The sequence below is a fragment of the Pogoniulus pusillus genome, chromosome 10 (assembly GCF_015220805.1).
Source record: "Pogoniulus pusillus isolate bPogPus1 chromosome 10, bPogPus1.pri, whole genome shotgun sequence".
NCBI lineage: Eukaryota > Metazoa > Chordata > Aves > Piciformes > Lybiidae > Pogoniulus > Pogoniulus pusillus.
In genome coordinates this window covers 7708507-7734404 of record NC_087273.1, presented here as the reverse complement: position 1 = coordinate 7734404, position 25898 = coordinate 7708507, and the positions used below count along the sequence as shown (strand labels likewise).

Sequence of the window (25898 nt, the reverse complement as noted above, 5' to 3'; positions counted from 1 at the left end):
TGTTTTCCATCCTAATCTTGCTGATTAATCTTTCTTCTTCCAAAGTTTTAATCTTGCTTAAGGAACAAATGTGATCTTGTGTTAGAAAAGCCACTCAAGTGCTGAGGCTGTGGCTGGGAAGCAAAGCAAGTTCCCTTTTGTGCAGGCTCTTCTCAAATGGGATTGTTTCCCCAGTGTCAAATTCCATGGATTTTAGCAGCTGAATGGCTACCGAAATGGCCCTGGTCAGAACCGTGTGCTTGTGAAAACGCAGGGTGGCTGAATAGCTGCTGCATTCTTGGTGCACTCATGTGCAAACTCCACGTAGAGCAAGCTGGCTGGCATCACTGCCAGCCCTCATTAGCACACACGCAGAGCCCGGGAAGGCCTGCCTGGCACTGCCCCCTCCTCCCAAACGATGTGCCCACTGCTCCCAGCTTTCACGTGGGCAGAGGGTGCACGGGGCCAGCGTGGAGCAAGCCAGCAGCACCCTGCATACAGCAGCTGTCCTCAGCTGACCTTAGAGTAGGTTCAGTGCCAGGACTCCTCTGCCAACGCAAGCCCTTGTACCCTTAAGGGCAATCAAGCTGGTGAAGGGTCTGGAGAACAGGGCTGATGAGGGGCAGCTAAGGGAACTGGGGGTGTGCAGCCTGGAGAAGAGGAGGCTCAGGGCAGTGCTCATTGCTGTCTACAGCTACCTGAAGGGAGGCTGTAGCCAGGTGGGGTTGGGCTCTTCTGCCAGACAAGCAGCAACAGAACAAGGGACACAGTCTCAAGTTGTGCCAGGGAAGGTCTAGGCTGGATGTTAGGAGGAAGTTGTTGGCAGAGAGAGTGATTGGCATTGGAATGGGCTGCCCAGGGAGGTGGTGGAGTCACCATATCTGGAGGTGTTCAAGAAAAGCCTGGATGAGGCACTTAGTGCCATGGTTTAGTTGACTGGATAGGGCTGGGGGATAGGTTGGACTGGATGATCTTGTAGGTCTCTTCCAACCTGGTTGATTCTGGGATTCTATGATTCTTATGCCTCAGTTCTAATTTAAATTCCCAGAGACTCAAATAAATTTGATAGACCCAAATAACAATTTATAGAGTGCCCTTCTCTCTTCCCCCTTCTTTCCCAAAAGAAAGAAATTAGATGGAGAGAGAGAGGAAAAGGTAAGCACAGCCAAATAAATAAATCTCACTCTGATGTGGAAGTTAAAAAGAAAAGTTTAACAATAAATTAAAAAAAGGTATCTGAGGTAGGGAAGTTACAAAGGTGTAGGGAAGGGAAAACAAATACAAAATGTGTAAATACAACCTGATTTTGATGGTGAGGGCTTTGCCTGCCTTGTGGGTGATGGCCAGGTGGTAAAACAAAGAGAGCCAGGAACAGGACGGTGATGCTGGTAAGCAGGGAGCACAAAGAGAGAGAGAGAAACAAGAAGTCCCCCTGCTTTTATGGATCTTTAAACAGGAAGGGGGACTGGGCTAACCATCACCTGGTACTGTTCAGACCCACCCTTGGGGAGGGGTCAAGACCACCTAGGGTCAGGTTCAAGGTCATTCCCCCTGGAGGGTTAACCTTGTACACCTCATTTATTCCTACAGCTCCCTGAAAGGAGGTTGGAGTGAGGTGGATTTGGTCTCTTCTCCCAAGTATCGAGTGACAGAATGAGAGGAAATGACCCAAAATTGAGTCAGGAGAAGGTTAAGTTGGAGATGAGGCAAAAATTCTTTGCTGCAAGAGTGGTCAGAGATTGGAAAAGGCTGCCCAGAGAAGGTGGTGGAGTCCTCATCCCTGGGGGAGGTTCACAAAATGCGTGGACATGGCACTTGGGGACATGGTTTAACGGCCATGGTGGTCTTGGGTTGATGATTGGACTCAGTGATACCAGAGAGCTTTTCCAAGTAAAACAATTCTGATTCTATGATAACTCAAGAGCTGGGAGTTACAGTCACCTCATTATCAAGCTGATAACAAGGTCATGGAGAAACACAAAGTCTCACAGCCTCCCAGATGACTTTGCTTTAGGCTGCTTGAGGGTTGTGTTGAGCACCAGCACCCAGGTGGCTCCCAGTCCCTTAGCATCTTCCATCTGGTTGATAAAAAACACCAACCTATCATTAGATGAAAAACAGAGTTATAGAATGATGGAATGATTTTGGTGGGAAGACACCTTTCAACATCATCCAGTCCAACTGAGCTGCACTGAGCATGGACATCTTCAACTAGAACAGGTTATTCAGAACCCCAAACAACCTGACCTGAAGTAGTTCCAGGGGTGGAGCATCTATCATCTCTCTGAGCAACCTGGATCTCACCATTCTCATCATAAACATTTTCTTCCTTTCATCAAGTCTAAGTGCAGCCAGAAGAGCTGGCCCAGCACTGAGCTGGCCTGGCACCAAGTTCATAGAATCCCAGAATCAACCAGGTTGGAAGAAACCTTCAAGATCATCCAGTCCAACCTAGCACCCAGCCCTAGCCAGTCAACCAGACCATGGCACTAAGTGCCTCAGCCAGGCTTTGCTTGAACACCTCCAGGGACAGCGACTTCACCAATCTCCCTGGGCAGCCCATTCCAATGCCAATCACTCTCTCTGCCAACAACTTCCTCCTAACATCCAGCCTAGACCTCCCCTGACACAACTTCACACTGTGTCCCCTTGTTCTGTTGCTTGGTGCCTGAGAGAAGAGACCAACCCCACCTGGCTACAGCCTCCCTGCAGGGAGTTGTAGGCAGCAATGAGCACTGCCCTGAGCCTCCTCTTCTGCAGGCTGCACACCCCCAGCTCCCTCAGCCTCTCCTCACAGGGCTGTGCTCTGCCTGGAGCTTCATTGCCCTTCTCTGGACACCTTCCAGCACCTCAACATCTCTCTTGAATTGAGGAGCCCAGAACTGGACACAGCACTCATGGTGTGGCCGGAGCAGTGCTGAGTACAGGGGCAGAATAACCTCCCCTGTCCTGCTGGCCACACTGCTCCTGATTCAGCCCAGGATGCCATTGGCTCTCCTGCCCATCTGGCCACACTGCTGGCTCATGTTCAGCTACTCTCTACCAGCACCCCCAGGTCCCTTTCTTCCTGGCTGCTCTCAGCCACTCTGTCCCCAGACTGTAGGACTGCTTGGGGTTGTTGTGGCCAAAGTGCAAAACCCTGCACTTGGCCTTGTTAAATCTCATCCCATTGAGCTGGCCTGGTATTTTGGAAGTGCTTATGAAGTGCAGAGTGCATCCAAAGACTGAGCTCAGTGACTGAGGGGCAGGTCATGCAAAAGTGAGAAAAGATCTGCCAAACAGGTGGCAAAGTCTCAGCTGCCTGACCTTCACCCTGCCTACATCCCTCTAACACATGCCTGTGATGCCACTTCAAGTGCAGCTTCCATAGGTGCTGGTACAGGAGGACTCAGCTGGTGCAGACAAGCCAGCATTAAGCAAAGCTGCTTCCCTCTCACAAGCTGCTCCACTGACAAGGACTTACACTACCAAAACCTCTTTCCCTGGATTAGTGCTATCCCTAGATTTAGAGCCAAATCTCAGAAGTTATTTGAAATAGTTGAAACAACAAAGTTTTGGCAGGTGGAGCTGTGGGAGAAGGCTAAGCACTAAGATTGAACACAAAATGTCTCCTTCCTGGCATTACCCACCGAGAGCATCACAGAATTCTTCTGGATGGAAAAACCCACTGAGATCATGGAGTCCAACTGCCAGCCTAAGACCACCATGGCCATTAAACCATGTCCCAAAGTGCCATGTCCACACATTTCTTGAACACCTCCAGGGACCTTCTGCTTAGAGCTAAGCTTTTTGGCTGAGATAATAGGAATTTTCCTTGTCCTGTGGAGATCCCCTCACCAGCCCCGGGGATGGTGGTCATCACAGGAGAGTAACTTCACAGTGCTCTTTGTTTTTGCCTCTCTCCACCAGGCAAAGGGCCACAAGATCCCATCTGGGTGGAGAGACATCATGGGTGAGAGCTAGAAGCTCTAGATCATGAATCAGAATGATTAAGGATCTAGAACAGCAGCCAACAAGGAACTTGAGAGAGAGTTAGATTTTTAAAGAGCATTTAGTCCTAAAACTGAGGCCAGGGAGATCTCCCTGGATACCAAGTGCTCCTGCAAAGACTGCTCAGAAGCTTTCCTAATGCCTGTGTGACTTAGGTGATGACATCCTGTTGGTGACACGTTAGCAGTGGGAACAGTTTCCAAACACATGCTGATTCAGATAAGACATTCACACTCTTGGTTGAGCCCTGAGTCTCTAAACAGGATTTTGTTGGCTGGATCTCTGCCAGCAGGTATCCAACTGTAAACATGTCTCAGGGTTAGAGAAAGTGACACAGCCTGTTTGACATCAAACAAGCCATTTCCAGTCACTGTGCACATCAGCCAGAGAGCAGGATGCCTACCAGTGCAGAACATTTTGCCAAGCAGCACACAGCCCAAATATAAGTCAATAAATATTTATCCTGGGGATATTACCATGTGTCAAGAACTTCCAGTCACGTTAACCAAACTCCTGACACCACCTGCTCCAAAAGCACATTTCCTCCTACACTCCCCTCAATCTAGCAAGACATGGATACAGGCATACAAAAGGACAAAAGGAGTTTTCAAAGTCCCCAGGCCAAGAGAATTCTTCCTCTGGACTCCTCCTGCCCAGGGTTTCCAGTGTGTTCCTTCCTGTCTGCTGTTGGGTTTGGCAAGAGCAGTAATGCCACTAAGAACTTGCAGATCCTCCAAAAACAATTGAGCTAACTTGAACCAGCCAAATAAAAATAATCCATCCCCTTGTCAGCTGCAGTTTCCACAAGTGCCTGAGGGACAGAGGAAAGCAGAAGGCACACTACAACCCAGCAGGAAATATTTCTGCTCACGATTAACGTTTCCTTTAGCAGCGCAAGGGAATCCTTACAGGTCTTTGTGGCTCCTTGGAAGAGCTCCTTTTAGTAGTCTCCAGGTCATACTTTGCTGGGAAAACCTTATTCCATAACAGAAGCATGGACAGGTTCAGAAGAAAATAAGAAAAGATGCATTATCCTAAAGATCTGGAGAACAGGGAGACTAAGTTAAGAAAGGCACACATGGCTTTCCTTTCACTCCATGTGATTATGTTGTGATAATGCCCTCTACAGACCTGTCCATCACTTGTGGCCACAGGTCAGAGAAGCTCTCTGACCCGACCAGCTGGGTGACACAAGGCAAACAATGACAAATTCAGCTGCAGTTGATCTTGCTAGAAAGATCTCAGAGTTGCCTGTTGAGCAGCTAGGAGACAGCCATGCTCTCCTTTTGTCCATCTTCTTCTTTTGCCTTTTTTCCCCCCTTTCTTCTCCTCCTGGGATTTTTTTGGCTAGGGAGTTTGCAGGGTTATGCAGACTTTGGGAAGACAGAGAGGTGTCTTTCTGACTTGGGCTTCCTTATCTATCTCACATTGCCAACATTTAGAACATGTCTGCATCCATACCTTCAGCTACTCTGTTGGGAAATACTTTAAGCCACAACCCTGGCACAATAACCTTGATGATGAAGATCCTGAGGATGGTTAATGATATGTAGGGAGCCTGGAAATGCTGGTAACTCAGATGCAAGGTGCCACTGGAGTCCCTTGACATCACTTGTGAACACCATGCACATGGACATGATGGAAGATAGTGCTTTTATTGGTAATGTCAGGGTACTGCTACCCTTTCCAAACTGTTCTAAGGAAAACAGACTCACTTCTGAGTGCTGGAGCCTCAGCAACTAAGTGAAGACATTTGACTTGGTAGCACTGGTCACATAAGGGCAGACAACAAGTTTGTGGGAATTATAAAGTGGGCTTCAAACTGAGATGACTAGATGCACAGCTCAGACCTTTTGACTAGCATCAGCAAAGTGTCATAAACATACTTTACAAGCACAGAATTGTTGCATTAAGTCCTTATCCTCTAACTCTCCCAACTTTATTTTCTGTACTAATGAATAATTCTTACTCACTGTCTATAAAAGACTGAGTTAAAGAGTCCCCTGCTCTTCTCCTGGCTTCAAATGCAGTTATGCATTCTGACATATATTCCCATTCAGCTTGAAAATAACTCTTTTTTTCCCATTCTTTTCTTTTTTTCATGCTGGTTGTTTTGGATTGAGTTAGAACAGAAGAAATTCTGTGATTTCACTTTTCAGCTAAGTCTCTTCTGAGTAACTTCACTTGCTGAAATTAAGGGTACTCAGAATGCTGGCACTTTATGGGATTAGAAACTGCAAACACCCTCCACTCAATGCACACATGAAAGTACAACCACTCCACTGCAGGCACTTCCATCTGCTACCAAAGCACCTCACAACAGCTAGTCACAACCCTTAGCTGCTCTAGAAGAAGAAGAAATGAAGATGATGGTGCTGATGTTGCTATGCAGTTTATCCCGAACAGAATTTGGCTCACATTCAGTTCTCTAGTAAAGGACACCACTGCCTGACCTCTGATAGGATCCCACCAGCTAAGCCAGAACATCTCGCCGAGCAGCACTATCACACCCTCTCCACCCATCAAGCTCTGATGGGTCAGTGATTGATTCAGCAGGGACTCAGAGGGAGCAGAGCTATGGACTGAACCACTTTGTGTCGTTTCTCATCACGTTTCAAAGTCTCCCGTCCAGGGAGTGAAACAGTCCAACCCGTTAAGCTAATGAGTGCTGACAAGGCCACAGCCCAAGAACAAAAAGCTATAGAACAATAGATGCTCACCCTGGTTCTCTTCAGCACCAACCAGCAGAGAAACCTTTTGTTTTAGCAGCTGATGAGATAAACAGGTCGTAGAGACACAAAATTACTCAAGCACACTTAGTTTTGTTTCTGCTTACCCTTTTCTCCTAATCTCCAACGTCTACTGATGTGCCAGTGCCTCACTCTCTATTAATCTCCACTAAACACTGATGCAAAGCAGAGAAATATCATGCCATTGATAGATATGGAAACCTCTAAATGCAGTTAGTTATTAACATCTGATGATTAATAATAACTTGTAGTCACAGGATGGGAGGGGATGGCTTTAAGCCTGAGAAAGGGATCTTTAGACTGGAAATTAGGAATAAATTCTTGACACTGAAGGTGGGGAGACACTGGCAGAGGTTGCCCAGGGAGATTGTTGATGCCCCCTCCCTGGAGGTGCTCAAGGACAGGTTAGATGAAGCCTTGAGCAACCTGGGCTAGTGGAAAGTGTCCCTGCACATGGCAGGGCATTAGAACTAGTTGATCTTTAAGGTCCCTTCCAACCTAAACCATTCTATGAATCTATGAACCCGTGAACCAGCACAGACATCCTGCAGATTTTGCTGTTTTTCAACACTGGCCACAGTCAAATAGGGATTGAAGCACTTCCAGTTGTGTCTGATCTCCACAGTTTGCTATCCTAAAGGCCTGGTCTGTGTCTTAGTCTTCATGTAGGTCATGAAGAGAAGCCAGATTGCAGTTGAGTGCTTAGCTTTATGAGAAAGCAATGTTACAAAATGCTAGAGAAAGCAGATTTTAGATCTGCCCTTCTAAACAGGTGAAGACATAGGTGCTGTCTGGTAGGCCAATGTCCAGTTCTAAATTAGAAGCAGACTTGGGAAGCAGCACAAGGACTCCTTTTTTCAAGGTAGAAGGAATTGTTGCTAAAATGCAGAAGTTTCCAGGGGGAGGTGCATTGCTACGAGTGGCCCCTGCAGAACAGCACAGATGTGTGTTGGGGGAGACAATTTCCAGTCACTAAAGAGCACCTTGGGCTGGCAAAAGTAGCTGCTTTGCACTTCTGGACAAGGATAGGCAGGGATACACCCCCACCATGTCTGTGGCTGCCTTTCTGGGCTGATTAAAAGGATAGGTTGCCCCTGATGAAGCTGTGATGGAAACCTAATCTTCTACAACAACAGCCTAGTGCTAAAAAACATCCATGAGAGAAAGCAAGGACCCCTCTTGAGGGCATGTGTTTCTACATCAGCCTTTTGTTGTGCCTCTTCCCCTCACCCACTTCTTCCCCTGCTTGGTTATTCCAGCACTGGTTTGCAGAGACAGGACAACAACAGAGTCTGCTTGGAAAGCCAGCAGAAACCTCTTAGCTTGAAACCAGCAATGTGCAGAATCCCAAAAGGCCAAAAACATTTGAACTTGCCTCCCCAAAAGTGTTGTGTTCATTGACTTGCAAGCAGGGGGAACAGTGGCAGTAATTTAACCTAGGGAAGGGTGCCAACAAGTTCTTTAATTGCAGAGTTGGTGCCAACACCACCACAATACAACTATTAATACAAGTCTGCACTACAAGACTAATTCTACTAACCTTTTGCTGTGGCCTTATGGTCAGGTCAGTGGCTGCATCCCTTCTCTACTGACACTGTTCCACAAACACTGGCAACTGCTTTTAAGCCAACATGAAATGGAGCAGGGCAGGTGGGAGGAGAGTGGGATCATTGATAAAATGAAGATTCCCCCATGACCCCATATCTCTCTGTGCCCAAAGGGTTTGCATTTCTTTCTCCAGTTTGAGCCTCTTTCTTGAAGCTGGAAATGCATCTTGCCATGGATCTGCTCTTGGAAAAGAGCCAGATCTTTGGTCTGAATTCCATCAGCTCATTTCCCAGTTTCTATGAGACTGAGAAATGTGGATGTCTCTCAGTCCACTGGCAAGATTGGCCATCAGTCAACACAGAAAAACATTTCTCATGTGACTCTGTTTCCCCATATTATATTTCTCTACATTTTTACATGAAATAACATCTGGCTGATCCATGCCTTTAGGACAGGCTGAGGGAGCTGAGGTTGTTCAGCCTGGAGAAGAGAAGACTCCTTAGAGCTGCCTTCTTATATATACAGGATCCTACAGAAAATCTGCAGAAAGTCTTTTCAGAAAGGTGTAGAGAGACAGGACAAAGGGGAATGGTTTGAAGGTGAGAGAGAGTAGGGTTAGACCAGATCCTAGGAAGAAGTTGCTCAGATTGAGGGTGCTGAGGCTCTGGAGCAGGTTGTCCAGGCAGGATGTGGATACCCCTCTCCCTGGATGAGGCCTTGAGAAGCCAAGTCTGTCTGAGAGGCATCCCTGCCTATGGCATGGAGGTTGGAGTAGCTGATCTCTGAGGTCCCTTCCAATCTGAGCCATTCTAAGATTCTTTAAAAGCCAAAAGTGCCATGATAACTCCTAGAGGTAGTGGCAAACATGAAGGTTTGGCTTATTTTCAAAAACTTCAGTGAGAAGGTGAAAAATCTCTGAGTGCTAATAAAAACTGATCCCACTGACAACCCAAACCAATGTCCTGAAGACTCCAGGGTCTTGATGATGAGCAATTTATTAACTTCATAAAATCAAATATGGCAATGGGTGAATTGAAGAGCCCAGCCTGGAAATATACCAGAGAATTTGTCACTTCAGATAACAGCAATGTTGCTTGGAGCTTCTGCATTATTTACTGTTAGATTTTAAGATGCTAACCATGGCACATAACCACCAGACGAATCATGACTCCATATCCATTGAGGAAAGTCTGAGGGAGCTGGAGGTGTTTAGCCTGGAGAAGAGAAGGCTCAGGGCAGAGCTCATTGCTCTCTACAACTACCTGAAGGGAGGCTGTAGCCAGGTGGGGTTGGGCTCTTCTGCCGGGCAAGCAGCAACAGAACAAGAGAACACAGCCTCAAGTTGTGGCAGGGGAGGTCTGGGCTGGATGTTAGGATGAAGTTGTTGGCAGAGAGAGTGATTGGCATTGGAATGGGCTGCCCAGGGAGGTGGTGGAGTCGTTGTCCCTGGAGGTGTTGAAGCCAAGCCTGGCTGGGGCACTTAGCGCCATGGTCTGGTTGATTGTACAGAGCTGGGTGCTAGGTTGGACTGGATGATCTTTGAGGTCTCATCCAACCTGGTTGATTTTATGATTTTATGATCACCTCTGTGATGACAAATTGTACCTCTGTATGTCCTGTGCAGAATATGACCCTGCTGCTAAAACAGACTATTACAATTCAGTATCTCTTCTATCTCTGCTGGCTGCTGTTTAAAGCATTTGAACTGCTGATATGGCCAGGCCAGAACTGCTTACAGCATCACTGGAGAATGTGTGACTGAATCCCAGGAGAACACGGAGCTGGGACATTTGTCAGCCAAACTCGTCACTCATCCGTGCATTGGAAAATCCCCATTCTTGAGGCAGAATAGGGAAGGGCTTTCAGGCTGGCAGATTATGTGCAGAGGTCTGTGGGAACTGCAAAACACTGCACCTGCCTCCAAAATGGCACCAACTCAGCACAAGACGTTTCCAGAGGGGAAAGTTAATATATGGGAGGAATGCACATAAATCCTGTTATTTCTTAATGGGATTTGGGAGCTTATTTCTCACCCTGTGCTTTGAAATGTATCCCACAGCCTATTCTGCTAATGAATTTAAGCACAGTCGTTTTCTTATCAGCAGGAATCAGTCTTCAAACTGGGGTTTGAATTTATTTCACTCTTTTTTTTTCCCTTTTTCTTTGGGGGGGGGTGGGGGTTTGAGATTATTTTAGTGCAAGTGTGAAAAATTAATATTATGCTTGAATACCAGTTAGGATGTTAACATGCTGTGTCCTGGCTAAGCTGCTCTTGTCTGTTCCTCTTTGTCCTTTTCCTAATTTCAATTGACCCAGAAACAAGGCACCATTTATTTGTTTGGAGGTTTGTAAGTGGATGGTAAAGTACCAAGGGTTGTGGAAAGAGAATTAGGCAGTGTCTGGCTGGAAGTTGGAAGGCCAGAACTCTGTTTCCAACTGAGTCATGCAAATGAACCTACAGGAGCCTTGTCCTGCTTCAAACAAACTTACAATCAGTAAGATTTTTTCCCCCTCAGGTTGCTAGGAGTCATCATAGACCCAGACTGTATTTCCACAGGGGAAAGATGCTTCCTGGCATTTAATACCCTCTGACCTGAGTCTCTTTAAAGAGCACAGGTTTGGGCAAGGCCATTTGAAGTCCCTTTTTACAAGGAGTCCCATGGAAAAGAAAGGAGTGATGGGGACAGGTTACTGCTGGGAAAGATTCCCATTGGACTTCAGAAAAAAAGATTTCCTCATGAGAACAGGCAGGAATCATTATGAATTTTAAGACTCAACTTGACATGGTGCTGGGTCAGCTCGGTTCAACTACACCATCACCAAGAAAGGTTGGACCAGATGATCCTTAGGGGCCCTTCCAACCTGGCATTCTATGAAGTACACAGTCCAGATTTCACTCAGAAACAAAGGTCTTGTAAGAGAGCCACAGCTGAGGGGTTTAAGTGGACCTTCAAGGAAGGCAGGAACCCTTTGGATGAGACACAAACACAGATGTGGCAGTCTAAGATGAAATCACAAGGAAAAGGAGAAACATGCTTAGTGCACTGAAAATCTTCACTTCCACATAGCAAGGACCAATCTGCTACAGCCAAGGCACGTTTTCAGGTGGCCTCCAAACCGTGACTGGTGAGTGAGGATGGGCTACCCAAGGGGGCTGATTTCCACATCTCAGGAGTACTCAGCAAGCCTGGTCCTGCTCAGCACCCACTCTGGCAGGCACTCATAACACAGACCACACAACGACTTCAGAGTGAAATCCAAGAAGTGAGACTGGGGTGGCTAAATCTTCCTGCAGACAAGCTGGTCCTGATGCTGAACTGTGCTTTTCTATTATTAGCTGGATATTCCCTGTTCTAAGCACAAGGACAGGTTTGTATCAGGCAGAAAAAGGAAACCTCTCCTAGAAAGGGTCAGAAATGCAGCCTGAAGACTCCAGAGCGAAGGCAGCACAGCCATCAGTTTACATTGTTCATGCTCAAAGGGAAAATCTGCTGCCTCATTTCTCATACAGGGGAGAGATTTGCCTCCTGGACTGATGGATTTCAACAGTTTCGGGGGGTTCTGACACTGGTTTTGGATGCTCTCTGCTGCCACCAGATGGGAAGCTACTCAAGGCTTTGGAAACACATGAGACATTCTGTAGTTTATCAGTCTGTTGTCAAAGGCCTCTGGATAGTTTTTCTTTGATTATCAATATCTATTGGAAAGCAAATTGCAGTTCATCTCATTGTCACCTTTAAAGATCCCTCTCAAAGTCTGAGTAGTTCATGCACAATAGATCCATGCTGGATTCATGCTCTGCAATTTTGAGCTTCATCAAAAGATCCTGGAGGCAAACACTGATGAAATTTGAAACGAGATTAGCTCAGCTCCAGCTCTGTAATCAATGATGGGTTTAGTTCCTACTCTTTGGACCCCCAGGAAGCATGGGAAAGGTTCAAGGTAGAAGAGTCTTTCACAGGCAATCATCTATTCTGCACAAACACTGCTTTAAAGAGAGAGCCCTCTGCTTCTCAGCTCAGGATCAGTGTAAATCTTACCTCTGGTTACACCTGCAACCGCCAAGAGAACAAAGATACATGGCATTTTTTGGTCTAATCTCCTTCATGTCAGCTCAAGCCAGGGCAGGATTTATGAAGGCTTCCTTTATCGACCCTAAGGATTACAGGCTGTGTTTAGTCACACAGAATTCCTCTCTCTCCAAGAACGTGAGAGGAAAATGTTTCTCCTATTACACATTTCTGTGACTTCAAAGGACATTGCATTGCATATGGTCCTCTGTAACTCATGCAGCTGCAGTGAAGTGCTGGAGACCTGCTCTTCAACAGCAGCAGTCTCTGTGGATTTGGACCTAAACTTCACAGCTTGGGCTTATCTCTGGTAAAGAGGTAAGCCTAAAGCACGACTTGTCAGCTGCAGGCAGACCCTGACAGCCTGGAAAGCTCCTCCTGACTTTGCTGGTGCAGCAGCAACGCCCAGCAAGGCACTGCTCACGTCAGCCAGTCAGTTTGTCTGCGATTGCTAATTCAGTGCTGGGGAAGTGAACAGAAGTCTTTTTGTGCTAGAGGACGATGGGCTGCCTAATGGAGGGGGCTGACAATAGAGGCCTTTTCATCACACTGCTCCTAGCTTTAAGAAAAGGTAGATGATCCTGTCCCTTGTGCTGGCATCAGCAGTCTTTCACGAGGCCCTAATCTGAGCCCTGAGAAACAAGGCAGAGTGGGGAGGAACTGCTCCTCTGCTTTCTGAAACAATCCCAGCATCAGTTCCCTTCTGCTTCCCTGAGAGCAAAGGTCTGCAGCATCCAGATTGCCTCATTAGGCAGCTCCCTGGTGCTTTGCCACAGTCCAGCAAGAAGAGTCAGGTGTGCAGGCAGGTGATTTTGCAAAGTGAACCCCACAGCTCACCAGCAGACAGAACACAGCTTTCTCCAGTGCCAAGCCTAGAAGAAGTACTGGAGGGAAGGGAGAGGACAATTGGGAAGAAATAATTTCCCCTGACCAGACTGGTTTGGTCTTGGACTGTTTTACTGCAGACTTCAGCCTCTACCTATTTTTGCTCACAGGAGCATCTTTCTGCTTCCTTTGGACTGAGGCCAAACACAAGCAGTTACATTATGGTTTAGTCCTAGACAAATTATTTCCCACTTACTGTTGACTTAGTGCCTTCCCAGTGGATACAAGTGGAGGAATAATAAATCTGCCCCTCCTCCACATCCTGTGAGGGCTGTAGTTGAACAGTGAAAAAATCAGCCCTCGTGTGGTTCTTCTATCTCATCCTTGTTCTGTCCATACAGAAGGTAAAACATGTTTCTAAGGGCCTGCTGTATTATACACCTGACTTGGATCCATATCATAGAATGAACCAGGTTGGAAGAGACCTCAAAGATCATCCAGGCCAAACTAGCACCCAGCCCTGGCCAGTCAACCAGACCATGGCACTAAGTGCCTCAGCCAGGCTTTGCTTCAACACCTCCAGGGACAGCAACTCCACCACCTCCCTGGGCAGCCCATTCCAATGCATCACTCTCTCTGACAACAACTTCCTCCTAACACCCAGCCTAGACCTCCCCTGGCACAACTTCTCACTGCATCCCCTTGGTTTGTTGCTGCTTGCCTGGGAGAAGAGCCCAACCCCACCTGGCTACAGCCTCCCTTCAGGTAGTTGTAGACAGCAATGAGGTCTGCCCTGAGCCTCCTCTTCTGCAGGCTGCACACCCCCAGCTCCCTCAGCCTCTCCCCACAGGGCTGTGCTCCAGGCCTCTCACCAGCTTTGCTGCCCTTCTCTGGACACCTTCCAGCACCTCAACATCTCTCTTGAATTGAGGAGCCCAGAACTGGACACAGCACTCAAGGTGTGGCCCTAAATGCATAAAATGGTTTTGGAATTGAAACTTCAGCAGCCCACTCTCAGTATATCAGAAGAGAAACAGTTAACAATGGGAGGTGACCTGCTGATGACACAGGGGTTGGAACTAGAGGATCTTCGAAGTCCTTTCCTATCCAAACCATTTTAGGGTTCTATGATTCTGTGACTACAGAGAATGTCAAAGCAGCTTCCTGTGTGGAGAGGGCAAAATATGGGTTAGATGTAATAAATTTGTTTATGGTCTGCCATCAGCTCCAATAGTATACAGTATGAGGAGACCTGTGTTAAGGACCCTACATTAGTTGCCATGAAACTGCTTCAGCATAGATTTGTCTTTCCACAGGGAAAAAGAGCCTGAGCATTGAAAGTTAATCTCCTTTAACTACCTAATTTCATGTGAGCTGCACAACCAACATTTCTGACAAGTTGATTTAGCTTTGCTTGCCTGACATGCTGAGCATCGTGGCTGATTCAGCAGAGCATTTCCTGGTGTGTTTAATGTCAAGTTTGCCTCTTTGTCCACTCAGCCACACTCTCAGAGCTCAGGTTGCCTCCTTGCACAGAAGCACAGTAAAGGGGCTTTGGCTGTAAGGGGGTAGGTAACTTCTTTATTTTGAAGGATAAACCCCTGGTAATCAGGCCTCTAAACCAGCACCTTCTATCAGCTCTAAGTTTTGTAACAACATTTCCATCTGTTGCTCCCATTGCTTTGGGGGAACTTTCTGGTATATTTCAAATCTGCCTTCTCAAAGAACTGCACAGGAATCAGTTTTCATGCATTTGGGCCTCTCACAAATCCACTCATTGTGCTTTTTAACCTCTAATACAGTCTTTGCTCTGAAGATGTGTCCGAAATTTGCATCCCAAATAAGCACCATCTCCTGATGGTTAGAAAGAACTACTGCATTCAAACGGATTCTCTCTCTGTCCCATAATCTGTAACAACACAACAATGTTGCTTTGATTGTTTAAAGTCATATTGCAAGCTTTCCTGGGCACAAGCTCAAATATCTGCTGAAATCAACATTTTTATTTACACTAATGCCATTTAACACCACTCTGTCAAGGCAGGCAGGCAGTGAAGTGGACACAAATATAATCTGTTTGTCAAAACAGAACAGGAGGTGAAATAGACATAAACCAGACACTGTCACCTAGAAAGGTGGGAACAGATGACCCCCTTGGGGTCCCTTCCAGCCTAGCATTCTGTGGCTCTGTGATAAAACTCCTACCTTAACTATGATCAACCAGAAATTACAATTTGACATCCACATTTCCTGATATGTATAGGTGACTTTAGTTGGAACTGTTATTGGATGTAGTGTGATCTTTACTGGCCTCCTCCAACCTAGATTTTGTATGGTTCTAGAAGTATTCTTGTGTGAGTAGAGAATTCTTGACAGTGAGGTGAATGAGACAACGGAACACGTTGCCTAGGGAGGTCGTGGGTGCCCCCTCCCTGGAGGTGTTGAGGCCTTGAGTAACCTGGGCTAGTGGGAGGTGTCCCTGCCCATGGCAAGAGCCTTGGAACTGGATGATCTTTAGGGTCCCTTCCAATCCAAAGCATTTTATGAATCTATGAATTCATCTCATAACATAATCTAATTCATCATCGCTGCATAGCTCCTCACTACTTCACAGTATAACCAGAAGACTGAATTAACTGAATAATACACAACGAATTCAAGCACCAGGGGAATTTCTGAGCTGAAACTGGGGGTCAGAGAACAGCTATAGGTGCTGCATGAATTCCAGAAAGCACAGCTTGCACAGGCAAGCCATTCTCCAGCTTTGCATGAGCAAAACAGCAAAATGCTAACACTGACAGCACCAAGCTTGGGAGGGAGGGGGGAACCCCAAACAACAAACTCAACACCCACTCCAAAAAAAAAGCAAGCAGCACATTTTTTCAGCGTTGTTTCACAGAAGGCAGGCACAAGTCATACAGCTCCCAGTGGCACTATGCACACTCCAGGCATGTTTGACATTAAGGGGCCTGGTTGTTGTGGAAACCAAATCCCATAGATTAATTAATGTTCAGCAGCCAGAGCTATCTCGCTTCCTCTCTGCCTCCCTGCCCCCAATTAAAAAGAAAGGGGGAGGGGGGAAAGGGGGGTGGGTGGTGTTTTTTGATGCTTTTTACATCACCGAAGAATGTCAAAGCCAAAAGGAACTTTTCCCCTCACAAATACAGCATGCTAGCAGCCTGAGTGAACAACCTGACTGACGTGGGAGTCCCTCAGGTTTATACAAGTGAAAAAACTAACACCATTTCAGGCTGGTTAGTTTTACATTAGGTGGCTCTAGCAGACTACCTCCAAGAAAGACAATTCTGTGAAGTTTCTAAACTCTGCTTCTGATGAAAACACTTTTACAGAGTCCCTCTCTTCAACTTTCAACATGCAGATGCACTAAGTACAAACCATTTCTTTCAGGTGGACTATTCAAGTGAGTGACAATCTTCCTGTGAATGGATTTGCACTGAGCTGGAGGGTTTGAATAACACTCATTCTGAGTATCAGCATTTCCTTTTAGCCAACAGCGGTTCTGATCCTTTCAATTCTCCACTTATATCCCAGGGAGTGAGGTTAGACATAAGCACACATATACACCTAGCAGCTCGCTATATAAATGCAGACTACAAGGGAGAATTGCACTACACATGACAAAAGAGAGAAAAACAGTTAAAAACCACTACAGGTCAAACTGCAGAATTAATTAAACCCTACTTCCAAATCAGTTTCAGGGTCCCAGGTCAAACACATTCTAGATATTCAGAGATTCAATTCCACTTTGAAAATCATTTGTCTTTGCTATCTGCAGCTTGATGGAGCTGAGTATTTTTAATAGCTCAGTTCTGATGAGGAAAAATTAATTCTTTCTCCTTTGTTTTTGTTTTTTTAACCCTTGTGAGCTGTGCAGCTAGCTGCCTGATGACAATACTCAATCAGGAATAATTAGAATGCCAAAAAAGAAAACCTTGAATGTGCCCCATACTTAATAGATATTCAGCAAGTAGAGAGTACATAAGGTGAAAAAGCTGCTAATACAGCATAAAATATACACATACCAACTAGGTCCAGGTATTTATTCTTCTGTTTCTACACACACTTGTGATTAGCCAATATCACACCCTGTGAGTGAGAGCACTTACTGTCTGTTCTCTGCAGAAGTGCTACTGATGGATTACCGAACCTGCTCAGATATGCTCTGACTTTGTGACCCAAGTTCAGCTCCTCAGAGTCCTCTACTCGCTCCCATTCATAGCAGTGAAATACGAAAAAGCCAGTTTCTTCAAGGCAGGATACTTCCTGCACTTTGGTAGTTCCACCATGCCTGAGAGCTCTCATGTTTCTCAGACACGTAGCTCCTAAACAAACCTCCTGACTTGAATAGGTGCTCAACAGCTTGCAAACTCGAGCCAGACACAGTGTCAAATCCAACATTTTTCAGTGTTATTTTACAAGCCTCACCCTTTAAATCCGAACCCACTCCCAATTTGTATTCCATTTAAAATAAGAACAATACCTTTGAGATGATTAATGGCTCCCCGTGCTCCAGTCCGCCTTTCAGGGTGAATCCCCATGGAGCACCTCCTTGAAGCAGTGCCTCCAGGTAGATGTATCTTCCTCGGTGGCTAATGCTGGCCTCTGGAGACGGTATGCTGGTGTTAATATTGTCTAACATCCTCAGCTGTCCTATCACATACTCAGTCAAACACAAAAACCACTCAAGCAATCACAGAGCGCAGCAGCTGGAAATTCGAGTCCTTAAAAGCCCACCACGAGTCATCCCTCAACACGTGAGAAAGGAAGAGTCTGAAAGAGAATTTTCCTGTCTTCAGAGCTGAGCCCAATGCGATGGGTTAAAAACATTTCCCATCATCATCTCAGCACGCTGGTTCTCCTCCAGAACCGTGATGTTTTACTGGTGTTTTCAGCACTCTGCTTTCCCTGCTGCCAGGTATCCTGAGCATGATGGGTTTGTAAAGAGTTCTCTTCCTCCCTATCGGATATCAAAGTTGTAAAAAAAAGAAAGACCTCCCCAAAAAACTGTATGGATTTAAAAGTCCCTGGGCAGCAAATTGCCAAAATCCAAAGGAATGCTTCATTTGTGATTGATTATCAGTCTTTTCTTCCTTTCTGCATGCGATTTACCATTACAATGCCCTTTTTGCCTCAGCCCACTGCACTAAAAGAATGGCAGCGTCTTCTCCCTCCCTGCTCTCAGTTACTCTGCTGCTTACTTCACAATTTTCTGACTTGTCAAAAAGGGGGGGAATAAAAAAGGCTGGGGGGAGGAGGAGAAAGCCCATGCCTGAAACTATTTGGAGGGGTTTAAAAAGGTGAAATCACTCCATGTTTATTGAATTGAAAAGTGCTAAAGCGTCTCTCGGAAAAGCAGGAGCAGCAGGTGAAATGAATCCTTCGGGGCAAGAAAAAAAACCCTGGGCTGAGAGCTGAGCTCTTCTCATTTTCCCTGCTCTCCTCGATGATCTGCCGGAGTTGCAGCGGCAGCTACTGCTGCTGTGATAGAGGGTGAGGAAGTGAGAGCCAGCGTGAGAGAGATGGATTAAGGCAAGCAAGGCAGTGCTGCGCAATCGTGCACATCAAGCATGCAATTATAAAATGCAGGCTGCAAAAGCTGGGGCTCACCCTTTTATTATGCCCCCCTCCGGAAACCACCATCTTTCTATTGTACTTGCCAAGGAATTGTAACAACCCAAACTGCCAGCTGCTGAAAATACAATGGACCTCTTCTGAACCAGCACAGTGGAGCACCGCTAATAATTCTGCTCTCATAGAGTGTTTTTCCTCCACGTAGAGCCTACCAACTCCTCTGGATTTATTTCTTTCCCCTATTAACAGTGTCAAAAGAAAGCCCAATGTTGTCCAAATACATGGAATAAGAAGTAACACTGAAAACTGAGGATGTTTTTATTAATGTAAGCAGTGGTCAGTGACTGCTGTAGAAGATATTAATGTGCGTGCATTAGCTCTTGCATATATGCACACAGGCTGAGGCATACAAGTTAAAAAGATATAGTTTAAGTTTAAGTATAGTTTAAGACTTAGGGACTAACAGAATCTATCACTAGAAGTGTTTAAAAGAAAAAGTTTTCTGAGTTTTATTAGCCCTTAAACAGGATGATGGAGAGGGTAGCCCTCAGACCACTTGCTTTCCTCCTGAATAAACAAATAGTAGAGCCTCTGCCTCTCAGAGGCTCACACTTTTGATCTTATGGTCCCAGGGATGTGTGTTATTTCTCCATTGTGCTTTGAAAGCTGTGAAGATCTTGTGTTAACAAACCCATAGAGAACTGTGGGGGGAAAAGCTGACTCTAAAAGCAGAAATCTTTACATTTGTTCACGCCCTTCACACTGCCCCATTCCCATCCCCTTTAAGAAGTCACAGTTTCCCCTTCTCTTTGCCCCATGTCTTCCAGCTCACATTCCCAAAAGAGGAATTCAGGAAAAAGGCACCTCCCTTTTTTTTTTTTCATGGTAGATGATCCTCAATCCTTGCTTATATTGAGCTTTGTCCTCTCTGCTGCTCTCCCAGGGGCCGAGTTTTCATTAGCCTCACATCCTGGTCAGGCTCACAGATTGCTTTTATCCAGAGCTCACCCTTTAGCCTAGCTCAAATCAGATTTCTGTAGTTTTACACCGCTAGTGTTTCACTGTGAACACCCTCAATTTCAAGTCACCACAAAGACCAATTCATTTCTGTCCCTCCACAGGCCTTCCAGCGACAAGCTGAGTCTCCAGGAGCTGCCTCTTGGGGCCATACATGCTCCTATCTATAGCCATCAGGGCTATTTAAAACTGTGTAAGAACATGACAGCCTGTTAACAAGTCAAGGTCCTTCTCTGCATTACAGCAATTTCTAATGCAAGATGTTGATCACTGCACCAGTCTGCAGACACCAAAATTCCAGCAAGAGCTGTATTTCTCACAGTGCCTGAAGTGATGATGATTAAAATTGATCCTCATAATTTCTGAGGTCCAGTTTTCTTTCTAGAATCACAGAATCAGTTAGGGTTGGAAGGGACCACAAGGAGCAGCCAGTTCCAAGCCCCCTGCCATGCCCAGGGACACCCTACCCTAGAGCAGGCTGCACACAGCCTCAGCCAGCCTGGCCTTAAACACCTCCAGCCATGGGGCCTCAACCACCTCCCTGGGCAACCCATTCCAGCCTCTCACCACTCTCATGCTGAACAACTTCCTCCTCACATCCAGCCTGAATCTCCCCATCTCCAGCTTTGCTCCATTCCCCCCAGTCCTATCACTCCCTGATGGCCTAAAAAGTCCCTCCCCAGCTTTTTTTGTAGCCCCCTTCAGATCCTGGAAGGCCACAAGAAGGTCCCCTGGGAGCCTCCTCTGCTCCAGCCTGCACAGCCCCAACTCTTTCAGTCTGTGCTCACAGCAGAGCTGCTGCAGCCCTCTGAGCATCCTCCTGGCCCTGCTCTGGACACTCTCCAACATCTCCACAGCCCTCTTGTCACAGGGGCTCCAGGGCTGGATGCAGTACTCCAGGTGGGGTCTCCCCAGAGCAGAGCAGAGGGGGAGAATCCCCTCCCTGGCCCTGCTGGCCACACTTCTGCTGCTGCAGCCCAGGCTCTGCTTGGCTTTCTGGGCTGCAAGTGCACACTGCTGGCTCATGCTGAGCTTCTCCTCCAGCAGCACCCCCAAGTCCCTCTCCTCAGGGCTGCTCTCCAGCACCTCCAGCATAGAATCTCTATGACTCTATCACCAGGGATGGAGCCTCAGCTACCCACCTGGGCAAGCTCTTGGAGTTTTCCCGTGCTCTGACGGTGCAGAAGTTGCTCCTAACAGCCATTCTTCAGCTGCTCTCGTTTCAAACCGCTGCCCCTCTGCCTGTCCCCGCGGGTCTCCGGGAGCAGCCCCTCCGCAGGCCTCTTGCAGGCCCCTGCGGGTACTGCAGGGCCGCGGCCTGTCCGCACAGCAGGGCTGCTGCGGCGGTGCCCGGATCGTGCTCAGGCCCTCCCCTGGCCCTGCTCCCTCAGCTCTGTGCCCTCCCTGCGCGGAGGGCTCCGGCGCTGGCCACAGTGCTCCAAGTGAGCTGTTAGCAGAGCAAAGTGGCAGAACCACCTCTGTCCATCTGCCAGCCTCAGCTGCCCTCTGCAAGGGCACCAGCTTCTCTGCCACCACAGCATGGAACAGAACCACAGAGTCAACCAGGCTGGAAGAGACCTCCAAGCTCAGCCAGCCCAACCCAGCACCCAGCCCTGGCCAAGCAACCAGACCATGGCACTGAGTGCCTCAGCCAGGCTTGGCTTCAACACCTCCAGGCACAGCAACTCCACCACCTCCCTGGGCAGCCCATTCCAATGCCAATCACTCTCTCTGACAACAACTTCCTCCTAACATCCAGCCTAGACCTGCCCTGGCACAACTTCACACTGTGTCCCCTTGTTCTGTTGCTGCTTGCCTGGCAGAAGAGCCCAACCCCACCTGGCTACAGCCTCCCTGCAGGTAGTTGCAGCCAGCAGTGAGCTCTGCCCTGAGCCTCCTCTGCTGCAGGCTGCACACCCCCAGCTCCCTCAGCCTCCCCAGGCCTTTCCCACACCACTGCTCTCTACCACCTCACCCGCAGCCTGTGTTGATAATGCAGAGTGGTTTCAGCCCAGGTGCAGGAGTCTGCCCTGGGTCTCGCTGAGCTTCATGAGGTTCACCTGGGCCCTCCTGGCATATATCACTAGCACCTGAGGAAAGAGGTTTGATCATTATCCAGAAAATAGCTCCCTCACTTCAGCCAGGGGTTAAAAGCCTGTCAGGTGCTCACAGAAGTGGGTTCCCATCCATGTTTTTAACCATAGAATCAGCCAGGTTGGAAGAGACCTCCAAGCTCAGCCAGGCCAACCTAGCACCCAGCCCTGGCCAAGCAACCAGACCATGGCACTAAGTGCCTCAGCCAGGCTTGGCTTCAACACCTCCAGGCACAGCAACTCCACCACCTCCCTGGGCAGCCCATTCCAATGCCAATCACTCTCTCTGACAACAACTTCCTCCTAACAGCCAGCCTAGACCTCCCCTGGCACAACTTCACACTGTGTCCCCTTGGTTTGTTGCTGGTTGCCTGGCAGCAGAGCCCAACCCCACCTGGCTACAGCCTCCCTTCAGGGAGCTGCAGACAGCAACAAGGTCCCCCCTGAGCCTCCTCTGCTGCAGGCTGCACACCCCCAGCTCCCTCAGCCTCTCCTCATAGGGTTTGTGCTCCATGTTACTCATATGCTCCCTATGGAGAAGGCTGCCTGGGCCCTTCTCACAGTGCTAACTTCTGGGTGATGCCCAAAGAAACTGAGGGCTCTTTGGAGCACTAGAGAGAGCAGCAACTTCAAGCCACTTGCCTACGTTTCAAACCCTTAAACAAAACCCCTTTTTTCCCTCATCTTGCCTCTGGCAATACCCTAGCACAAGTGTCTTAGCACTGGTTGCTGTGAGGGAGGAATCCTTCTACAAAGAGTTTCTCTCAGGGCAGAGCTAAGATGCTCTCTGGTGGGGTGTAAAAGAAGAGACCCAGGTCCAGAAGAGTGCTGTCCACACAGAATAATACAGCTGAATTATGATTTTGTCTGGTTTCAATGTAAGAGAAAGTAAATTTGGAATGGAGTCATGTCAGAACCCTTTCCCTCCATCATCACAGAATGATAGAATCAGCCAGGGTTGGAAGGAACCACAAGGATCATCCAGTTCCAACCCCCCCTGCCATGGGCAGGGACACCCTACCCTAGAGCAGGCTGCCCACAGCCTCATCCAGCACTACATGGCCAAAGCAGGAGAAGTTACCACTGATTTCTGTTTTCAGAGCCCACAATCAAACTCGACGTTTATCACTCTGCTTCCTTGCTGGCAGCTGCTCTGACTTTGCCTAAATCCCTTCGAATATCCCAAGTTCTCTGGCAAACGGAGTTCCTCGGAGCAACACTGCCCCCATCTGCTCCTGCACTTTAACTTCATAGAGTCACAGAATGGTTTAGGTTGGAAGGGACCTCGAAGATCATCCAGTTCTAACCCCTCTGCCATGGGCAAGGACACATCTCAATGAGAGACCAGGTTGCTCAAGGCCTCGTCCAACCTGGCCTTGAACACCTCCAGGAAGGGGACACCCACAGCCTCCCTGGGCAACCTGTGCCAGTGTCTCGCCACCAGACCTGTGTCTGAACTAAGCCTGTAAAGAGCAGGGCAAATTCTGTAGACATTTCTATTTGATATGTGGCATATGAAGAAACAGAAAGTTCAGGCAGGTTCATTTCCCAAGGAATCACAGGAACATCCACATTGGCAAAGCCCCTCAGGATCACCAAGTCCAATCACAGAAACATGCAGGTTGGCAAAGCCCCTCAGGATCACCAAGTCCAATCACAGGAACATCCAGGTTGGCAAAGCCTCTCAGGATCACCAAGTCCAATCACAGGAACATCCAGGTTGGCAAAGCCTCTCAGGATCACCAAGTCCAATCACAGGAACATCCAGGTTGGCAAAGCCTCTCAGGATCACCAAGTCCAATCACAGGAACATCCAGGTTGGCAAAGCCTCTCAGGATCACCAAGTCCAATCACAGGAACATGCGGGCTGGCAAAGCTTCTCAGGATCACCAAGTCCAATCACAGGAACATCCAGGTTGGCAAAGCCCCTCAGGATCACCAAGTCCAATCACAGAAACATCCAGGTTGGCAAAGCCCCTCAGGATCACCAAGTCCAATCACAGGAACATCCAGGTTGGCAAAGCCCCTCAGGATCACCAAGTCCAATCACAGGAACATCCAGGTTGGCAAAGCCTCTCAGGATCACCAAGTCCAATCACAGGAACATGCAGGTTGGCAAAGCTCCTCAGGATCACCAAGTCCAATCACAGGAACATGCAGGCTGGCAAAGCCTCTCAGGATCACCAAGTCCAATCACAGAAACATCCAGGTTGGCAAAGCCTCTCAGGATCACCAAGTCCAACCTAGAACCCTACTCTTCACCTTGAACCATATCCCCAAGCACCACATCCAAACCACCCTTAAGCACATCCAGGGTGGGTGACTGCACCACCTCCCTGGGCAGCTCATTCCAGTCCCTGACCACTCTCTGCATGAAAAACTTTTTCCTGATGTCCAATCCAAACCTCCCCAGGCTCAGCATGAGGCCATTCCCCCTTGTTCTGTCTCCAGTTACCTGTGAGCAGAGCCCAGCAGAAGCCTCTCTACAATGTCCCTTCAGGTAGTTGTAGACAGCAATGAGGTCTCCCCTCAGCCTCCTCTTCCTCACACTAACCATCCCCAGCTCCCTCAGTGTCTCCTCATGAGATTTACTCTCCAGGCCCTTCCCCAGCTTCCTTTTCTTCCTCTGGACCCACTCCAGCACCTCCACATCTCTCTTGTATTGCAGTGCCCAAAACTGAGCACAGCACTCTAGGTGTGGCCCCACCAGAGCAGAGTCCAAGAGGACAATCCCCTCCCTGCTCCTGCTGGCCATGGCATTTATAATTCCAGCCAGGATGCCATTGACCTTCTTGGCCACCTGGGCACACTGCTGGCTCATATTCATCTGCCTGTCTACTACAACCCCCCAGATCCCTTTCTGCCAGGCAGCTCTCCAGCCACACTGCCCCCAGCCTGTAGAGCTGCCTGGGGAAGATTTCACCCACACAATAAGACTATTATTTAACTCTTTAAGCCAATTTTAATGCCTTAAACAAAATCTGCAGTGACTGTTAGGTGTGGGCAAAGTATTTTAAAGGCAAAGCCCCTGCTGGCATAAATGACTCTATTACCTCCCTGTGGTGCTATACCAACCCTGAACCAGCTCATCCTCCTCTCTGTGGATTATTTCCAACACAAAGAGTTTACATTTACACCTTGTTGGCAAACCTCTGGTGATTCCTCGATTTTTCTTCTCAGAAATATTCCCCAAAGAGGAGAAAAGTTATCGAGGAACTTGCATCCTACAAGAGTAATTCCATCCCCAGGTTGCAGTTGCTGTTTCAGGAGTGACAGGGGGATGCAGCAAAGAGTGCTCAAGACCTGGACTGCCACAAAACAGTAGGCAAAAAAAACCCACAACCAAACAAACAAGCAAACAAAAAAACCCAAACAAGTTACCCACGGCACAGCAATGTGCCCTTGTGGCCAAGAAGGCCAATGGGATCCTGGGGGGTATTAGGGAGAGTGAGTCCAGAAGATCAAGGGAGGTTCTTCTCCCCCTCTACTCTGCCCTGAGGAGACCTCATCTTGAATGCTGCCTTCAGTGTTGGGCTCCCCAGTTGAAGAGGGACAGGGATCTGCTGGAGAGAGTCCAGCGGAGGGCTATGAGGATGATGAGGGGACAGGAGGGCATGGCTGATGAGGAGAGGCTGAGGGACCTGGGGCTGCTTAGTCTGGAGAAGAGAAGAGTGAGAGGGGATTTAATGTTTATAAACATCTGAGGGCTGGGGGTCAGGAAGGGGGGGACAGGCTCTGCTTGCTGCTCCCTGGGACAGGACAAGGAGCAATGGGTGTAAGCTGCAGCACAGGAGGCTCCACCTAAACACGAGGGGGAACTTCTTTACTGCAAGGGTCACAGAGCACTGAAACAGGCTCCCCAGGGAGGTTGTGGAGTCTCCTTCCCTGGAGCCTTTCAGGGCCTGTCTGGATGTGTTCCTCTGTGTTAGTATTGTCCTGCTCTGGAAGGAGGGGTTGGACTCGATGATCTCCTTGGGTCCCTTCCAACCCCTAACATCCTGCGAGCCTGTGATACACCTGCTCGTCGGGAGAGG

At 47.9% G+C, this 25898-nt stretch overlaps 1 protein-coding gene across 5 annotated transcripts in view; it reads right to left on the bottom strand.

Annotated features, from left to right (window-relative positions):
* Positions 1–25898, bottom strand: part of LOC135178665 (protein Shroom3-like) — a 66462-nt gene that overhangs the window by 39925 nt on the left and 639 nt on the right. For 3 of the 5 annotated variants that reach the window (XM_064149733.1, XM_064149732.1, XM_064149734.1), the window contains exon 2: positions 17664–17785. In XM_064149733.1, coding sequence (XP_064005803.1) covers positions 17664–17785 — 122 coding nt within the window. Of the gene's footprint in view, positions 1–1971; positions 2058–14808; positions 15072–17663; positions 18398–25898 lie in introns of those variants that run through there. The other 2 variants (XR_010303675.1, XR_010303676.1) reach the window with 2 other exon arrangements.